We start from the raw sequence: 15,126 nt of genomic DNA, 5'->3' as shown, positions 1-15,126 counted from the left end.
CCCCCCGGGGGCTGCCACCGGCGTGCGGGGGCCGAGCAGGCTGCGGGGTAGAGGGGGGAAAAAAACCCCCAAAACAAAAGCAGGAGGCGCCCCCTCTGCCAGCGCCGAGGCATTGCTTTGGGCACTGCAAAGTTGGTTTTTGTGAAGAGGAAACGTTTTACAGGCCATAAATCGTCTCAACAGAAAGGGGGAAGGGGAAGCGAGCCGCGCGGTTTTCTGCGGCTGGGAAGAGGGGCGACGCCGGCCGGGCCGGGGAGGCTCCCGGGGAGCCGCCGGGCAGCCGCGCCGTGCCGCACCGCGCCGTGCCCCGCGCCGCTAGGTGCCCGCCGGCGAGTCTGTCTTCGGCTTCTTCTGTCGCTTTTTGCCTTTGTTTTTGGGTTCAGCTTTGTCTGGAACAGAAAGGAGAGGAGGAGGAGAGGCCGGTGCGCCGGGGAAGGGGCTCGAGGCAGCGCGTCGCCCCCTCCCCGCGCCCAGGCAGCCCCGTGCCGGGGGCTCCCACCAAGCCCCTTTCCCCGCCACCGTGCCCGCCCGGAGCATCGTGCCCCCCGCCGCCGAGCTGCCCCATCCCGCAGCAGAGCTGCTCCCTCCTCCGTGGCCCGCGCACGGGGCGGCGGGGACGGTGCTGCTCAGCGCCGTCGGCCGGCCCGGCACCCGGCTGGGGCAATAAAAGCGGCCTGGGGGAGGCAGGGCAGCGGCGGAGCTGCCCCCGGCCTCCCCGGCGAGGTGCTGCCGGGGTCAGAGCCGCCGCTTTCCGAGCCGGCGCCTCGCAGGGTGGCTCCCGGCCCCGGGCTGCCGGCACGTTGCCTTCCCGGCGCGGCGCTCGCTGCCCTTGGGACCCGCATCTCCGTTAACGCCGAAGGAGCCTCCCCCGGGACCCCGCGGACCGGCAAGCAGAGGGGGACCGCGCCGTCACCCCGCCGCCGAGGGGGACGCGGCGCAAGGGCGCGAGCCCTGCCGCCACGGGGGTCCCGCGGCCCCCGGCTGCGGCCAGCGTCCCCATGGCCTCCTGGCGCCACCGGGCCACCGCTGCCGACACGGGCTCCTTCCGAGGGCTCCCATGTCTATCCCTGCCAGGGTCTGCTGTCCTGCTCTGATGTCCCGGACGACTGCCACCCACCGCGGAAAGGGCAGAGCACGAGCGCCGAGAGGCCCGGGCGGAGCGGCGGACACAGCAGGCAGCTCTGCGGCAGCGCGAGCCGTTTGGCGCGCCCGCCAAGCGCGGACGCCTCTCGCCGCCAGCTGCCCCCGGCCGGGGGACGGCTCCGAAGTGGTCGCACAAACGCACCGGCACGAGGTCCAGCCCCGGCGCGGCGCAGCGCCTTCCCGCAGCTCTGCCGCTCTCGGGGTGTTTCGGCTGCGTCGAGCGAACTCGCCGTCCTGCAGCATCTGGATCCCATCACCGAGCGCTCGGCCGCGCCGCACCGCGGCGGAGAGACCCCGGCAGACCCCTGCCCCGCGGCCCAAGCCGAGCCCAGCGGGGCCACGCGCGGCCCTCCGGGTGCCTTTGCCTTTCCGCTCGCCCGCGGGGACGGGGCGCCCCGAGGGGACAGGGCGCCCCGAGGGGACGGGGCTGCTGGCCGCGGTGCCACGGGGACGCCCAGCTCCGGAGCAGCCTGTCCTGACGCCGGCTCCCAGCTCGCTGCATCCAACTGCCACCAGCTTTAAGGGGCCAGTGGCAGCAGAGCTGGGGAGGAAGGGAAGTTTTCCCGAAATCGATGCCACCTGGCTCCCCCAAACTGCGAGTTACGGCCCAGGCAGGAAGGGGGATCAGATCCTCCCTGCTGTCGGCAGGAGGAAATTATTTCTGATTGATGATGCCGAGATGAAGACACTCCCCTGGCTCGGCTGCCCCCTTCTGCAGCCCTGGCACCCCCTCTCCTGGCTATTCCCTCTTCTCCATCCTCCTGATCCTTCTTCTCTTCTCCCCCGGCAGTCTCTTCCTTCTCCTTCGCGTGCCCCCTCTCGCTGTGCCCATCATCCTCTGCCCGCTTTCTCCCTCTCTCGTTGCCTCGTCCGATACATATTTGTGCACAGCAAACCGCAGCTCCGAACCACAAGTCTCGAGCGCTGGGGCTGGTGCCTCAGATCTCTTTCCAAGGCCTGCAGATCGCTATCTCATGCAATCTGGCTTTCTGCCCGTTATTCAGCAGAGATTTATTGAAACAGCTTCGGTCCAGCCAGTCGCATCCAAAAATGACATCAGCCACCTCCTGCTTCCCGTTGCTACCCATGCTCGCTGGCCCGTGCCACCCGGCGCGGCAGGAGCCCCCGCGCCGCGGCGCTGCAGGAGGCCCGGCCAAACGTCTCGGCTGGGGCGAGGAAGATGCTCGGCTGGCTCCGGCGGGGAGGCATTGCCGCGCGGGCTGGGTAACTCAGGGCGACCATCAGAAATCCCCTTGGTGACACTCTCTAACGCTGCGCGGGCGTTCCCGGTATCTTGGGGATACTGAGTTGGTGGGGCTTCTCCATCCAAGGACCTCAAACCTCTTTAGTGCCAGCTGCAAAGGGACAACCCTCAGCCGGGGCAGGATGGGTGCTGCGGGGCGGCTGCACCGGGCCGGGGTGCCTCGTCCTGCCGCGGCGGCTGGCGGCAGCGCCCGTCTCCGGGCGCTTTGCCGGAAGGAGGGAGCGCTCCCGCGCTGCCCGCGCTGCCCGCGCGCTCTTTGGGACACGAGCGAGGCGCGGCGCTTGGATTCCTCCAAGGGTGCCCCAGTTTAGCTCCGGCTGGGACAAAGCAGCTCCTCAAGCTGCTGCCGACCGCCCAGGGCGCGAGGGGCCGGAGCGCTGGCCCCGGCCCCAGGGCGAGAGGGGCTGCCGGGGGCCGGGACCGGCGCCGAGCCTTCCCACGAGCTCCGGCCTCCCTCTGCAAGCCCCTCTCCGGGGCTGCGGTGCTCGGAGGGGCCCGGGCGGTGGCCGGGCCGGTGCCAGCCCTGCGCGTTGCCGCCCCCGCGGCCGGGCTCCGGCGGCCCTGCCGGGAGCAGGCAGTCGGCGCCTCCGCCGGGGCTGCTCAGCACATGTGCTTGAGAAGGCAGTTTTCTGCAGAACTGCAGAGGAATGACAGCCACGGGCCGGAGCAACACGTCGGAGATGAGATCCAGGCTCGCTGGCCACCGCTCCGAGACCGCCGCCGCCTCCCTGCCCGGGCTCGCGCTGCGCATCGCTTCGAGCGGCAGCGGGGCAAGCGGCCGGCCGGCGCGCCGCCGCGCCCCGGGGTTGCGCGCCCCCCCGGGGCAACGCCTGCTCCCGCGGCACCCGCACGCACCCCAGGGTGCCGGGCCGGGCGGCGCTGCGGGCCCCGGGCCGGGGGCGCGGGAGGGGGCGCGGGGCTCCGCTTACCTTGGCACTCGCGGGTGCCGGGCCGGGCGCCGGTGCTGGGCGGGCACTGCTGGAAGCACTGGCCTTTGTGCAAATAAAACTTCTCTTTGCATTTCATGCAGAAGTCCTTGCTGAAGCAGCTCTCGCAGCTGGGCGACCTGCACTCTGCCGGGGCAAGGGGTGCTGGTGAGCGGGGCGGACGGCGGGCCGGCGAGGGCGATCGCAGAGCCGGGCGCCACCTTTCTCACGGGCAACCCCAAGCCCTGGGCAAACCCCCTTTCCCCGCCGCCGCGGGCCGGGACGCCCGGTGCTTTGCAGCAGCTGGGGGCGCGGGGCGAGCGGGGCGGACGGGGCGCCGGGGAGGGGGGCGAGGGGGCCACGTACTTGTGCATCTGTTGACCTCGAGGCCTCGCACGCCGAAGTAGCCGGGGGGGCAGGTGTGGACGCACGTGCCGTGCTGGCGGATGCCGTCCCTCCAGATGAGCAGGAAGAGCCTGTGGTGGCAGGTGACGCAGCCGTTATCCTTCGAGCACATGACACAACCTGTGCAGTTCTCAAACAAGCCGGCGCTCACTGCGGGAGACAAGGAGAGGGGAGAGAGGCTGCAGCCGGGGACGTGCGGGGCAGCACGCCGGAGACGTCCAGCAGGCGCAGCCGCCAGCCACGGGGACGGGCTTCCCCGGCGGTGCCCTTGCAAGACCCCTCGGGCGGGATAGATGGGGGCCACCCTCAGCCGCTTCAACAGCGGCTGCAATTATCCTAAAGCAAGCTAGATCGAGGATCAGGTAGCGGTTAAAAATCTGCTCTGACCTGGATTAATTAGTTGGTGCCTGCTAAACGTCAGGAAAACAAAGAGCGTTTAGGAAACGCTCGGAGCAGCCGCGATAAAGATGTGCCCCCATCTGCAGCAGCGGCGCTGCCCCCGCCACCTCCGCGGAGCGAAGGCGGCCCGCGCCGCCGGCCCCGGCAGGCTTTGCCCGGGGGGACGGGGCTATGGGGGCCCGGGGAGCCCCACGGCAGCTCTGCGGCGCCCGCCGGGGCAGGGCCCCGCGCTGGGGCCGATGCCCCTGGAGATGCTGCTGGCCCCGGGGCGTCGCGGCTCCGGCCTCCGGCAGGGCTGGACATCCCCGCAACGCGCTGCCCGGCTCCCGCTGCGCCGGCTGCCTTTGGAGGAGCTTGCACGGCTCTTCCGGCACCGAGGGCGAACGCTTAATATTTCCGTGCGAAAGCTTACGCTGTGCGGTCGGTGCCAGCGGCAGGCTGCGTGCTGCAGGCGCAGCCTCCGTCTGCCGGCAGGTCTGGCTGCACGGAGATGGTTTTTTGCATGCGACAAAGGCCTCGGGAGGAGGCAGACCTGGGCAGAGCAGCCTCCCCGGGGCTGCGGCGAATGAAGCCGGAGGCTGGCGCGCAGCCCGGGGGGCTCCCCGCTCGCTGGCGAGAGCCGGGAGCTGCCGCCAAGCCTGGGTCGCTGCGCGGGGGGACCCGGCGCCTCCGAGCTGCGCAACGGCGCAGAGGGAGAGCGAGCGAGCGCGTGCTCGCAGGCGGCCGAGCAGCTTGCAAAGCCCTTCCGGCGACGGCCTCGGCTCCTCTCGACGGGCGGGCGGGCAGCGGCGGGAGCGGGCCGGGGCGGCGGGAGCCGCCGGCTTGCAGAGAGCAGCCTGGAGGCGACCCGCAGGAGCAGAGCCGCTCGGGTGCTTTTAAAAAAAAAAAAAACCCACCTAAAGGAGGTGTTTGCAAAGGTAGCGGGCGGTGAAGGTGGCGTGGGGGCTGCCAGCCCCCCCCAGCACCCGCTGCCCACCGGGGCGGGGGCCGCAGCCGCCCGGGGCTCGGCCCCGGCTCTCGGCCCCTTGTCGGGCCGCCGGCGGCACCGCGCCGGGCGCGAGGCGGCTGCAGGCTCCCGGCGCCCGCTCACCGCGCACCTTGGATCCATTAAGTTGTTATGGTCTCCGTCACATATTTACCAAACGCTGACAACATTTGTGTTCCTGGCTGCAGCTGCAGCCGCTTCCCTGGGGACCGGGGGATTTACGAGCGTCTTTCCCTTCCCTAATTCTTTAGGATGATTTTTTTATTTTTGAGCTCCGCTCTCCCCCCGCCGCCGGCGGCAGGACGGGCTCAGCAGGGCTTCCCCGGGCCCCCCTTTCCCCCGGCGTCGGGGCCGGCGGAGGGCCGCCGACGCGTGCCGGGGCGTCGCGCGGCGCCGGGGCGGGATGGGGCCGCGGTGCCCGGCCCGGCGGGATGCGGCCGAGGCGCCGCCGGGGCAGAGCCGCTGCCGTGCTGCGCGTGGGCGCCTGGCCAGGGAGGATGCGCGGCGCGAGCCGCCCCGGGGCGCCCGGCCTCCGCCGCCTCCCTGCCCTCGGGCACGGCGCTGGCCGTCCTGCCGGGGTTCGGGAGCGGGCGGCGGGGCCCTCGCGCCCCTCGGCTCACCGCGGCAAGTCTGCCCGAGGCCGCCCAGGAGCCCTTTTCCCGCGACTCCCTGTCCCTACCCCAGCACGAGCCGGTTACAAAACCCAGCCGCTCCCGACGCAGAGCCGAGCATCAGCACCAGCCCCGCAGCCTGCCGGGGGTGTCCTGGCGGCACCGCTCCGGTGGGTGAGACGAGCCCGGCCGTGCTCAGCTGGCCGCTCACGGGGCAGAAGCCCTGAGCCCGCAGCCTGCCGGGAAGGGCAGGGCGAGGTCCCCTCGCACGCCGAGCTGCCGGCTGCGGTGCAAGGAGGCAGGCAGCGCCCGGCGCCCACCCAAACCGGGCAGGCGAGCATCTGCTCCGTCCGGTGAATCTCGGGGCAAGGATGGACTAGGAGGAGCCAAAAAAGCACAAAACGAGCGCCCTGAAAATCAGCTGAGAGGGGAAAGGCCGGGTGGCTTTGGCCCAGCTCTCCGGCATCGCCTTGACCGGGCTGTGCAGACCTGGCCTCCCGGGGGGACGGGCGCGCGGGGGGCCGGGGAGGCTCTGCCCCTTCCCGCTGCAGGGAGCCGGCACGGGCTCGGGCCGCCGGGGAGCGCGTGCACGGCGCAGCGGCGTGGCTGGTCCGTGGCGCCTGGGGGAAGGACGGGCCGGGGGACAGGCAGCACCCGGCCATCGCCAGCGATGGCTCTGAGCATCCGGACGTTTTCCTTGCCATGCACCAAACGCGCTGGGCAGAACATTGAAATATTGCAAAAACAGCCCATTCTGCGCTACCCCAAATACGCCCGGCTCCCCTGGCGTTTGCACGGCTGCTCCTTGTGCCACCTCCCCAGCAGACCGCGGGGGACGAGGGAGGCGACCGAGCAGGTAATGCCACTGGCTCTGTGCTTTGCCTTTTCCAGGTGCTTAAAAGCCCTCGCTAAGCCAGCCCCATGCCGCACACCGCGCGGGGGAAAGCGGCGCGAGGGGACGGGTCGTGCGGCCGTTCCTCCCCCGGCTCTTTAGTGCTGCATCCGCCGGGGCGGGAAGCAGCTCCCGTCTCACACCTCCTGCCTCCTCCGTGCGCTGCGGTGGCCAGGGCTCGCGGTGGCCAGGGCTCGCGGTGGCCAGGGCTCGCGGTGGCCAGGGCTCACAGTAGCAGGGACTCACGGTGGCCCGGGGCTCGCAGTGGCCCAGGGCTCGCGGTGGCCCGGGGTGACCAGGGCTCGCGGTGGCAGGGGCTCGCGGTGGCCCGGGACCAGCCCCCCGCGGCTGGCGGCGTGCCAGCCGCTCCCGCAGCGGGGCGAAGCCGGCCGCCGCGCGCTCCCTACCTTGTTTCTTCCATTGGTTCTGCGTGGCCATTTCCACGGAGTTGACGAGTAACGGCAGCGTGAAGATTATCCACTGCATCTGGGCAGCAGTGATTTAGGGCAGGGAAGAAACGAGGGGAGCGCCGCGGCCGGCGGGCTTGCCCCCTGCCAGCGCCAGCCGGGGCGGCGCGGGAGGCGAGCGGCGCTCCGCGGCGGGGCTCACACCATCCCGCCGCCGCGCGACAGCCCGGGAGGCAGCGGGGTCAGGCCCGGGGTGCTCTCATGGTGGCCGGGAAGTGCCGGCTGCTCCGGAGAGCTCTGCCTTTATAGCCGATGCCAGCCCCGCTCCTCACCCGCCTCCCCCCCCCACCACCCCGCCTTTAAAAATAATAGTAATAAAAAAAAAAACCCCGCAGCAGCAACAAAGCAACTTGCAAACAAATTGGTTGCAGTCCCCCCGCCGGAGCGCTCCGGCCGGGAGACCTCGGCTGGGAAATGCCCCGCTGTCCCGCTGCCGTCCGACTGTGCCGGTGCCATCCCAGCGCCGGGGTCACGGCGAAGCCCCCTGCGATTTGGGGGGGGGGGGGAGGTGGAGCCAGGCGGGTAACCCCGCCCGCGCCAGCCCCTCCGGGCTCGGCCCCCCTCTCCCAGCACCGGCCGCCCCGGCTCCGGCAGCGCCCGGGGTCCGCGGGGCAGCCGCGGCGGCTCTCCGGCAGCTCCCGCCTGCCCTGGCTCTCCCGGGGCTCGCAGCTGCCTCTGATTTCTCCGAGCGCCTCCTAAATGCATCTCCCTCGGCACGCTGCGACCGGAGCTGGCTCCCGGCCGGCCCGGGGCCCGGCGGCCGCTCCTCCCCGCGCCGAAGCATCCCCCCGAGAGAGCCGGCGGCGCCGGCGGCCGAGGCAGCGCCGGGCGCAGAGGGACCGCACGCCGCATCTCGCAGCGGGGAAGGGGCCGGGCTTCAGCAACTGCCTGGCCGGGCGCCTTGCAGCGTTCGGGGTTCGCTGCTTGCAGCCACGCGGCAGCCCCGTCGGGTCGGTGCCGGTGGGCTCGCCGCCGTGCCGGGGCCAAGGGGCCGCCAGCGGCGCCCCGTCCCGCCGCCGCCTGCCCTCGCCTGCTCGGAGAGCTGGTGCGCGGAGCAGCGACGGGGCTCAGCGTCCCGTGCCCGCGGAGGGGACGCGGGTGCCCCGCGCTGCGGGAGGCAGGGCAGGCGGCAGCCGGCGGCTCACAGCCCCCTGCGCCGGTGGTGGGCCAGGAGGCTCGGCGCGAGCGACCTGGGCCGGGATTTCGGTGCTCGGCGCGTGCCCGCGCCGGCCGACGGGCAGGCGGGACGCTGGGCTCGCTGGGCATCCCGGGGCTTGGGGCAGCGCCAGGGCGGCCAGCGGGGCAGAGCCCTGCTCGGCCAAAGCTCACGGAAACGGGGGCACGGAAAGCACCCGAGGGCACGCGCGAGAGCCGGGAGACGCTGCCCGGGGGGCTCCATGTCCAGAGCACAGTCCCTCCTCCTGAAACCCCTCCTCACTTCGGTCCAGCCTCCGGCACCCTCGCAAGCCCCCCTGCCGCTCTCCGGCGCGCGGCGTGTGCGAACCGCGCCGCCCTCCTGCCCGCTGCAGAAGGCAACCCCGCGCAGAGCGGGGCGCAGGCAGGAAAGCCTCCTCGGCCGCGGTGCCCTGCAGCCCTTTGGGCAGCCGTGCGCCCTGGGGACGGACGCTCACCTCGCTCCCCTCCGGCCCCCCAGCCAACCGTCCCCAAACCCACCGAGGGGGAGCGCGCAGAGGCCAGCGCGGGGGGGAACATGCTGCCCTTCCTAACGGCCGCCGGTTGGTCCAAGAAGAGCATTTATTCGCCTCACCCTTGCAGGATGCGGTCATTTTCATGGGGCTTGCTCACATGCCGCAGGCCAGGCGGGAGGCGTCTGGAGCGGGAGGGGAGCCGGCGCCGTGCTCGAGCCGCCCCGCGCGGGTGCCCTCCCCAGGGCAGCGCCCGGTGTGCTCCGGGCTGGCTCTTCCTGGGGGAGAGGAGCCGGCCGGGGGGACCGGCCCTGCGCCCCAGGAAGGCGGTGTGGCCGCCGGCGCGCCGGGGTGGCCCTCCTCTCCGCCGCCGCTCCCCCCTTGGGTTTTTTTCCCGTTTTCCCTTTTTCTCACCTGCCTCCTTGAACATCTTTCTGCCCCGCTGCCGTCGGGCGCAACGCGACCGCTTGCCCGAAGAGTTAACGGTCCCGACGCCAAAGGAGCCGTTTCAGACCCCCTTGGCCTTGCCGTAGGAAACCAGAAGTAACAACGGTTGGGATCGCTTTGTTTTTTCTAACACCCATGCGCAATAAATTGAAAAATTACCCATAAAATGCAGGTTTTCAGCATCTGGCGCCACAGTACTTTCCATAAACAAACAAGCCCGCAGCCGCGCGCCCGCGTCCCGAGCGCCCGCGGGCGCTGGCGAGGCCGCGGCGAGGCTTCTGCGGCTGGGGGCTCCCCGCCGGCTTGGCACGCTCGGCCGCCCCGGCCGGCGCGTGCGCCCCGCAGAGGTGCCGCGGTTGCGGGGTGGCTGCAGCGGGCCCTGCCGCCGAGCAGCACGTAGCGGGCGTATTTAATCGGGGAGACTCGCCCTGTTCATCCCGATTGCTCCGAGCGTTGCAGTGGAGCCGGGCGCCGCGCTAGGCGCTGGCTAACCGGGCGCCCGTGGCCCCGCGCTGCCAGCGGCCCGGGCGGCGGTGGCGGGTCGGCGGCGGGCGGGCGGCAGCCGCCGGCGGCAGCCCCGATGACTCACGCGACGCCGCAGGGAGCCGTGGCCCAAGCCGCGAGCCCTCGTCCAGCGCCTCGCCGTGCCAGCTCGCAGGAATGAAATGTTCCTCCTTTTTTTTTTTTCCAAAGCACCGAGGAGAAAGTGTCCAGCACGATAATTCGGAAAGTTTGTCTGCCGCTCCAGCGCGCTTTCATCTTCGGCCCGTCCGGGGGCCCCTGCAACGTGGCGGCGCTGCCGGGGCGTCCCGGGAAACGTGGGCGCGGGGGGCATCTCCGGCCCCGGCAGCTAAGCGAGAACGAAACGTTTCGGAGCTGGTTGAAAACAAAGGGAAGACGCTAATAACGGAGGAGAAGGGAAGGAGGGGAGCGCACGGCTCCTGCAGGGAGCGCGGCGGGGCTGTCGGCCGGGGGGAGCGAGCTGCCCGCAGACGCGGGAGCCGCGGGGAGCCGGGCGGGGGGGCCGTCGGGGAGCCGAGGCCCCGGGGCACCCCGAGCACCGAGCGCGGGTCGGACCGGGGGCGGATTTGAACGGAGGGTGGTGGATAAGGAAGAGAAATATTTGGCATTCTTCTCCCATCATAACAAGCCCAGATGCTTGGACGGTGGCAGCCCTCTTCCCGCAGGAATGGAAACTGAGAGCCGCTGCCGGAGCCAGCTCGGCAGAGGCCCTCTCCGCGGGGCTGACGAAACGCCGGCAGCGCCCCGCGCCGCCGCCCTCGCCCGGCGTCCCGCGCCGCCCCGGCCTCCTCGCCCCGAGCCGCCCGGGCGCCCCGCGAGCCCGCCGGCCCCGGGAGCGGCGCCGGACCCTCCTCGCCCCGTCCTGGCCCACCTCCTGCCACCGGCCCGGACGAGCTCGCCGAGCGGAGAGGACGGATGCCGCCAGCGGCCGGAGCAGCCGGCGGCGCCCCGCTGGCCTCCCGCGCCGGCCCCGGAGCCGAAGCCGCCAGGTACGGAGGCGGGTCGGGAGCGGAAAGTCTCGGGAGCGACGCCTGCCATTCCTGCTCCTCGGTCGCCGGCGCCGGCTCCCGCGCCGAAACGGGAGCCAGGGCCCCCGCGCAGAATCGGTGCCGAGCGGCGGCAGCGGGGCAGCGAGCGGAGGAGAAGAGCGGCGGGAGGAGAGCCGCGACGGCCAGGCGGGAGGGGAGGCTTGGCCTCCACACCGGCTCCCTCGCCCGCGCCAGCGGGACACATCTCCAGCGTTTATTTTCTCTCTTGAGCTTAGTCCCTTTGAGGCAGAATATATTAAAGAGCTTGACTTCGTATAAAGGAAATAATTGAAACAACGCTCGTGCTTCCCCGGCGCGGGTTGTCGTGGCTTCAGGCGGCAGCGGCCAGCCTGCGCGGGCGCTGGGACCGCCGAAGCCTGGCCGTGGCCGCCGCCGCCGCCTGCGTGGGGACGGGCAGCGGAGCTGGCTGGACAACGGCCGAGCGAGCGCGGGCTTCCTCCCGCGCTGCTCCGCCGGGCGACTTCCCGCTCGACAGCAAACCCGGGGCGTCTGGCGGGGAGCCGACCCGCAACCGAAACTAAACGCAAAAGCCCGGGAAACGCGGCGTAAAAGTGTAAAAACCGGCTGGAATCGCGGCTGTTCCCCGACGGCCGGCTGGCGGCGTGGTGCCGGGGACCGGGAGCCGCGCCGGGAATGGGGGGCCGCGGTGGGAACCGGGAGCTGCAGTGGGAACTGGGAGCCGGGAGCTGGGATCCATGGTGGGAACTGGGAGGTGCGCTGGGAGCTGGGAGCCGGGAGCTGGGATCCATGGTGGGAACTGGGAGGTGCGCTGGGAGCTGGGAGCCGGGAGCTGGGATCCATGGTGGGAACCGGGAGGTGCGCTGGGAGCTGGGAGCCGGGATCCATGGTGGGAACCGGGAGGTGTGCTGGGAGCTGGGAGCCGGGATCCATGGTGGGAACCGGGAGGTGCGCTGGGAGCTGGGAGCCGGGATCCATGGTGGGAACCAGGAGGTGCACTGGGAGCTGGGAGCCGGGAGCTGGGATCCATGGTGGGAACCAGGAGGTGCACTGGGAGCTGGGAGCCGGGAGCTGGGATCCATGGTGGGAACCGGGAGGTGCGCTGGGAGCTGGGAGCCGGGATCCATGGTGGGAACCAGGAGGTGCACTGGGAGCTGGGAGCCAGGATCCATGGTGGGAACCGGGAGGTGCGCTGGGAGCTGGGAGCCGGGATCCATGGTGGGAACCAGGAGGTGTGCTGGGAGCTGGGAGCCGAGATCCATGGTGGGAACCAGGAGGTGCACTGGGAGCTGGGAGCCGGGATCCATGGTGGGAACTGGGAGGTGCGCTGGGAGCTGGGAGCCAGGATCCATGGTGGGAACTGGGAGGTGCGCGCTGGGAGCTGGGAGCCGGGATCCATGGTGGGAACTGGGAGGTGCGCTGGGAGCTGGGAGCCGGGATCCATGGTGGGAACCAGGAGGTGCACTGGGAGCTGGGAGCCGGGATCCATGGTGGGAACCGGGAGGTGCACTGGGAGCTGGGAGCCGGGATCCATGGTGGGAACCAGGAGGTGCGCTGGGAGCTGGGAGCCAGGATCCATGGTGGGAACCGGGAGGTGCGCTGGGAGCTGGGAGCCGGGATCCATGGTGGGAACCGGGAGGTGCGCTGGGAGCTGGGAGCCGGGATCCATGGTGGGAACCGGGAGGTGCGCTGGGAGCTGGGAGCCGGGATCCATGGTGGGAACTGGGAGGTGCACTGGGAGCTGGGAGCCGGGATCCATGGTGGGAACCAGGAGGTGCGCTGGGAGCTGGGAGCCGGGATCCATGGTGGGAACCAGGAGGTGCACTGGGAGCTGGGAGCCGGGATCCATGGTGGGAACCGGGAGGTGCGCTGGGAGCTGGGAGCCGGGATCCATGGTGGGAACCGGGAGGTGCGCTGGGAGCTGGGAGCCGGGATCCATGGTGGGAACCAGGAGGTGCACTGGGAGCTGGGAGCCGGGATCCATGGTGGGAACTGGGAGGTGCACTGGGAGCTGGGAGCCGGGATCCATGGTGGGAACCGGGAGGTGCACTGGGAGCTGGGAGCCGGGATCCATGGTGGGAACTGGGAGGTGCGCGCTGGGAGCTGGGAGCCGGGATCCATGGTGGGAACCGGGAGGTGCGCTGGGAGCTGGGAGCCGGGATCCATGGTGGGAACCAGGAGGTGCACTGGGAGCTGGGAGCCGGGATCCATGGTGGGAACCAGGAGGTGCGCTGGGAGCTGGGAGCCGGGATCCATGGTGGGAACCGGGAGGTGCGCTGGGAGCTGGGAGCCGGGATCCATGGTGGGAACCAGGAGGTGCACTGGGAGCTGGGAGCCGGGATCCATGGTGGGAACCAGGAGGTGCACTGGGAGCTGGGAGCCGGGATCCATGGTGGGAACTGGGAGGTGCGCGCTGGGAGCTGGGAGCCGGGATCCATGGTGGGAACTGGGAGGTGCGCTGGGAGCTGGGAGCCGGGATCCATGGTGGGAACCGGGAGGTGCGCGCTGGGAGCTGGGAGCCAGGATCCATGGTGGGAACCGGGAGGTGCGCTGGGAGCTGGGAGCCGGGATCCATGGTGGGAACCAGGAGGTGTGCTGGGAGCTGGGAGCCGGGATCCATGGTGGGAACCGGGAGGTGCGCTGGGAGCTGGGAGCCGGGATCCATGGTGGGAACTGGGAGGTGCACTGGGAGCTGGGAGCCGGGATCCATGGTGGGAACCAGGAGCTGCGCTGGGAGCTGGGAGCCGGGATCCATGGTGGGAACCGGGAGGTGCGCTGGGAGCTGGGAGCCGGGATCCATGGTGGGAACCGGGAGGTGCGCTGGGAGCTGGGAGCCGGGATCCATGGTGGGAACTGGGAGGTGCGCGCTGGGAGCTGGGAGCCAGGATCCATGGTGGGAACCGGGAGGTGCGCTGGGAGCTGGGAGCCGGGATCCATGGTGGGAACCAGGAGGTGCACTGGGAGCTGGGAGCCGGGATCCATGGTGGGAACCGGGAGGTGCACTGGGAGCTGGGAGCCGGGATCCATGGTGGGAACCGGGAGGTGCGCTGGGAGCTGGGAGCCGGGATCCATGGTGGGAACCAGGAGGTGCACTGGGAGCTGGGAGCCGGGATCCATGGTGGGAACTGGGAGGTGCGCTGGGAGCTGGGAGCCGGGATCCATGGTGGGAACCGGGAGCCACGGTGGCACCTGGGAGCTGGGGGCCGCGTTGCAGCGCGAAGCGGCCCTGGGAACCGAGGACGGGCAGGGAAGCGGCACAGCCGGCGCCTGCCGCTTGCCGTCCTCCAGGGCATCGTCTTCCCCGGCAGCTGGTTCCCCCGCCGCGGCGGGAAGCGGGCGTGCAGCCGCCCCGGGGGCGGCGCGGGGGCACGGCGGCGAGCAGCCCGGGGCCAGCAGGGCAGACCTGCACGGTGCACCAGAATCTGCAGAAATCGAGGTGTTTCTGCAGCGCGTTTCGCAGGGCCCGGCCAGGGCTGGCGCACGGCTACGGCCCTGCAGCCCTTCCCGGGCGCCCACCGAGCGCCTCCCCGCTGCCGCGGCTGTCCTCGCAGCGCAAACGGCGTGGGGGGTCACTGGAAGGGAGCGCGCCAGCGATGTGTTTGGTAGCTGGCCCTCTTCTAGTCTCCCAAGGACCGTTTATGCCAAATACCAATTGATTTCCTTTTAATATTTGTGCTATTTAGGGAAACCTGTTGGGAGAGACCGAGGGAAGCGTCGGCCGGAGGAGCGTTCCTGGCTTTCTCGGGTCTGCGCCTGCTCCTTCGCCGCCCGGAAAGGCGGCCGGGGCTCGGAGGCCGCGTGCCTCGCACCAGCGCTGTCGCCGCACCGGCTCGAGGCGCCTTGCCGCCTCCGCCGGAGCACCACGTCCTCCCGCGCCTGGGGGACCCTCCACGCTCCCGGCCGCGTCCCTGCGCCCGGCACAACCGCCCCCGGCACGGCCGCGTTTCCAGCCTCCCTGGGGCGTTCGGGGCTGCGCAGCCCCCTCGTCTCCCCTGGAGCATCCTCTGCCGCGCGGCCCCGGCCGGCCGAGGGACAGCCGCCCGCGGGGCCGCCGTGCGTCACGGTCACCTATAGGGGCTTTCCTCCACGGTAATAACAGGAGAGACACGGACTTTAATATTTCTGAAGTGCAAATGGGGTGATAATTATATTTAGTCGACGTTCAGGGAAATTATTACCACCTGGCGGGGCTGCAGGCGGCCCCGCTCTCGCGGCTGACGTCAGGCAGCACCATAAACCGACGTGAATTTTGGAAAATGGCACGAGAAAAGGAACGGAAAGAGTAGAAATTGCAAAGATGTTCGTTTTAGTAAAATCCTAAGTGGCAAAGGCAGCACGGGGAGGCCGGACGGAGCCGTTCCCGGGGCCTCGGCCACTCGCAGGGCTTCCGTGGGCTGCGCGGTCCCGCGGGA

General features: G+C 71.0%; 1 protein-coding gene across 1 annotated transcript; it reads right to left on the bottom strand.

Annotated features, from left to right (window-relative positions):
* Nucleotides 1-315: 315 nt before the first annotated feature.
* RSPO4 (R-spondin 4) lies at nt 316-7,111 on the bottom strand. Its single transcript, XM_068912975.1, has 4 exons — nt 7,033-7,111; nt 3,700-3,888; nt 3,337-3,480; nt 316-389 (listed from the first exon to the last, which is right to left on the bottom strand). The coding sequence occupies exons 1-4, from the start codon at nt 7,109-7,111 to the stop codon at nt 316-318; spliced, it is 486 nt and encodes a 161-aa protein (XP_068769076.1).
* Nucleotides 7,112-15,126: the final 8,015 nt, after the last annotated feature.

This window comes from Struthio camelus, chromosome 18, assembly GCF_040807025.1.
Source record: "Struthio camelus isolate bStrCam1 chromosome 18, bStrCam1.hap1, whole genome shotgun sequence".
NCBI classification, from domain to species: Eukaryota; Metazoa; Chordata; class Aves; order Struthioniformes; family Struthionidae; genus Struthio; species Struthio camelus.
Note: the sequence above shows the minus strand (reverse complement) of the source record. Positions and strands in the feature narration are given on the sequence as shown.